Source organism: Fulmarus glacialis, unplaced genomic scaffold, assembly GCF_000690835.1.
Source record: "Fulmarus glacialis isolate BGI_N327 unplaced genomic scaffold, ASM69083v1 scaffold47106, whole genome shotgun sequence".
NCBI classification, from domain to species: domain Eukaryota; kingdom Metazoa; phylum Chordata; class Aves; order Procellariiformes; family Procellariidae; genus Fulmarus; species Fulmarus glacialis.
Genome location: NW_009217101.1, coordinates 7501 through 10213, shown reverse-complemented (window position 1 = coordinate 10213; position 2713 = coordinate 7501). Strand labels below are relative to the sequence as shown.

The following is a 2713-nucleotide window of genomic DNA, read 5'->3' as shown; positions in this document are numbered from 1 at the left end:
GCCCCCCCGCCACCCGTTAAACCCGTTAAGCGGCGGCCTCCCGCTGGCGTGAACGAGCCCCTGGGAGAGAGAAGCTGTTACTTCATCCCTTTCAAACCTATTAATTAGTGTTTCAAGCAGGTTAAGAAATTATAACTTCAGAAGAAAGTGCGAGTCGCCGTACCATAGCAAAAGCCTAAGTGAACCTTGCCTGAAGTATTTTGATGTCTCTTTGACAAGCTGCAGAAATCCATTAAGTCTTAATCCTTTATTTTTCATCTACCAGGAAAACAAAAGCCCTAAACAATGTTTGAGGGAAGGACACTGTAGGAGTTTGCAAATGACGTTTTTTGCATGCAAAAGATCAATGGTAAGTTTTTGTAGCGTATTTTCTTCTGCTAGCGGCCTGGTTGCTTTCTGTCCTTTTCCCTGCTTTCTGAAGAAAACCCCTTGACCACTTTAATTCAGTAAAACTGGTCTCATTAAGCAGAACAGGTCTTGCCTTTGAATTCCATTTGAAATAGGGATGTTGTACACTATTCTCATGAAGAAAAAAGCTGTAGAATGTGAACAAGATGGAAAAAAAGCATATTTAAATTGAATTAGGCTTAGCATGTGACATGTAAATGAGGTAGGTATTTTTACTACTTTTTTTTTCTTAGTAAAGCTTTGGTTTAAACGATATTAGTAGATCAGGTAGTTGTAAGATAAGATATTGACAAGCTAATTTTTGTCTATGAACAAAGAACATTTAAGTGAAAAGAATGTCCTACTCAAAGAGATTTCCACTGTTGCAGCAGGCTCTTGCATTCGTTAAATTTCCTTGGAGACTTGAATTCATGATGAAGAACAGTTTTGTAATTTTTTTATAGTGAGCTGTCAAGTATGGTAGTGAGAATGTAAATGTAAAAATGTAGTTAGATGAGGTTTCCCCAATTTTGATAGGAGTTCCAGAAACATCTTGTTTCCATAACACTTAAAAAATAGTTAAGGTGTGGCAAAGATGTTATTAAAACTTTCTAAGCATGAGTAGTGCAGGGCTCATTTTAATTTTTAGCTGATGTGATACATAATGAAGAATATACAGCCGAAACTGTACTTAAAGTTTTTCTTCCATTCTGTATTTTTGCTTAAGTCATAGCAGCTTTTTGTACCTCTCCTATACAAACTGTATTAATCCATAAAGTGACAGATGATTATTTCTGTGGACAGGAAAAAATGTTGCGTATTTAATGCTTGAAATACCTATTTGATGCTGCAGTAGCAATATATGTATCTCCAGATGATGGGCCTGTATTTCTGTCTGTAGATTGTTAAGGGAGCCTGATGAAACTAAGCTTCATGTGGGAAGAGGCCTGGCTCTTATGTGATTCTATTTAACTGCCCCAAATTGTAAAGCTGAAGACTGGCATTTTTCTTGTCCTGTTAACTCTGTAAATTTCAATAATTGTGCTCTGCCAAATTCTTGGTGTAATAGTGAGGCTTAAAGAGTATGTAAAAACAAGTTAGACACTAAATGCAGATATAATTTACAATATGCTAAAATCATTAGGGATTTTTTTCTAGGTGCTATTTTCTTTGTAAGGAAATATAACCTCTTATCAGAGGAGTAAACTTTAGTACACTTTAGATATTAAAGTAGGAACAAGGTTTAAAGTGGAAGCTGCTTGGTTATTGGACAAGTTGTGCTATCTTGCAGTTTAGCTCTTTACAAATTTTGCTACAGTTCTGAATCCTGAAAGAGGGCTAGTTAAGGGAGGTAAAAGATACGTCCTCAATCTAATATCTGAATATGGCTGAATTGCAATCTGTAACTGCCATCTTCAAGACCGACTATCTAAATTCTCCCAAGATCAAAGTATGTTCTTCTGCTGCACTGGGAAAGAACTTGCAATTTAATTTCAGTAAGTGCTGCACCATAGCTGTTATTTTAGCTTTACGGCCATTTTTTGCCTTCCATTAAATGCTTTTTTTGTAACTGCCAAGAAGAAACTTGCAGATTTTACAAGCTGAATGTTATTTCAGTTTTTACTGATTTTTTTTTTCCAGACACTTGTATTTATGTTATCCCTGTCCTCACTGACATTTGCAGTGACTCCCACTTCAAGCCCATCTGAATTTTCCTCCTTCAGCTTGTCAGTTAAGTTTGGAAAAACATATCTAAATAGATTTACAGTACCTTGTTTTCATGTGTTCCTTGCCGTCCCACTATGCTGTTCTGTCATTTGTGGTGGTGTGCTGTTTGTTTCAGAATGCACAGGATGCTTATCACATAATTTTAATTTTGTGTGAGATGTAAGATAATACAATGTCTGTTTCCGTGGAAGAACCCTATGACTTGTTGGCTATATCACTAATTTTCTTTACAGTGACTTCTGCTTTATTCTGTGCTTTTTTCTGATGTTACAAAGTGCCAAGATAGCACAAGCACTCTAAAGTATTTCTTCTGCAAAATGTATGGTTTTAATATATTTTCAGTTGGATACCAGAGCAAGATTCAGAGGAAGGAAGGGATACTGAAGTCCTCGTGAAGAGACCCAGCCATGGGAAATCAGGGTTCATCAGCACTTTAAGCAAAACGGAGACTAAAGTAGGAAGATTGTATCTGCTGCATCCTTTCGTGCAGTGTTTTCGTGGAAGGTATTTCCTCCTGGGTGTTCCGATAGATTGACGTGGATGTGCATTTAAGTGTTAAAAAGAAGGCAAGCATGAAACTGCAAGTTCTGGCCAAAAT

At 36.8% G+C, this 2713-nt stretch overlaps 1 protein-coding gene across 1 annotated transcript; it reads left to right on the top strand.

Moving 5' to 3' along the window:
• Positions 1-265: 265 nt before the first annotated feature.
• Positions 266-2499, top strand: LOC104078048 (cytochrome c oxidase assembly factor 5; the record flags this gene model as incomplete). Its single annotated transcript, XM_009579529.1, has 2 exons — positions 266-349; positions 2458-2499. Coding segments are annotated over 2 exons (126 nt in total), but the record flags the coding sequence as incomplete, so codon positions are not given.
• Between the last annotated feature and the right edge of the window lie 214 nt (positions 2500-2713).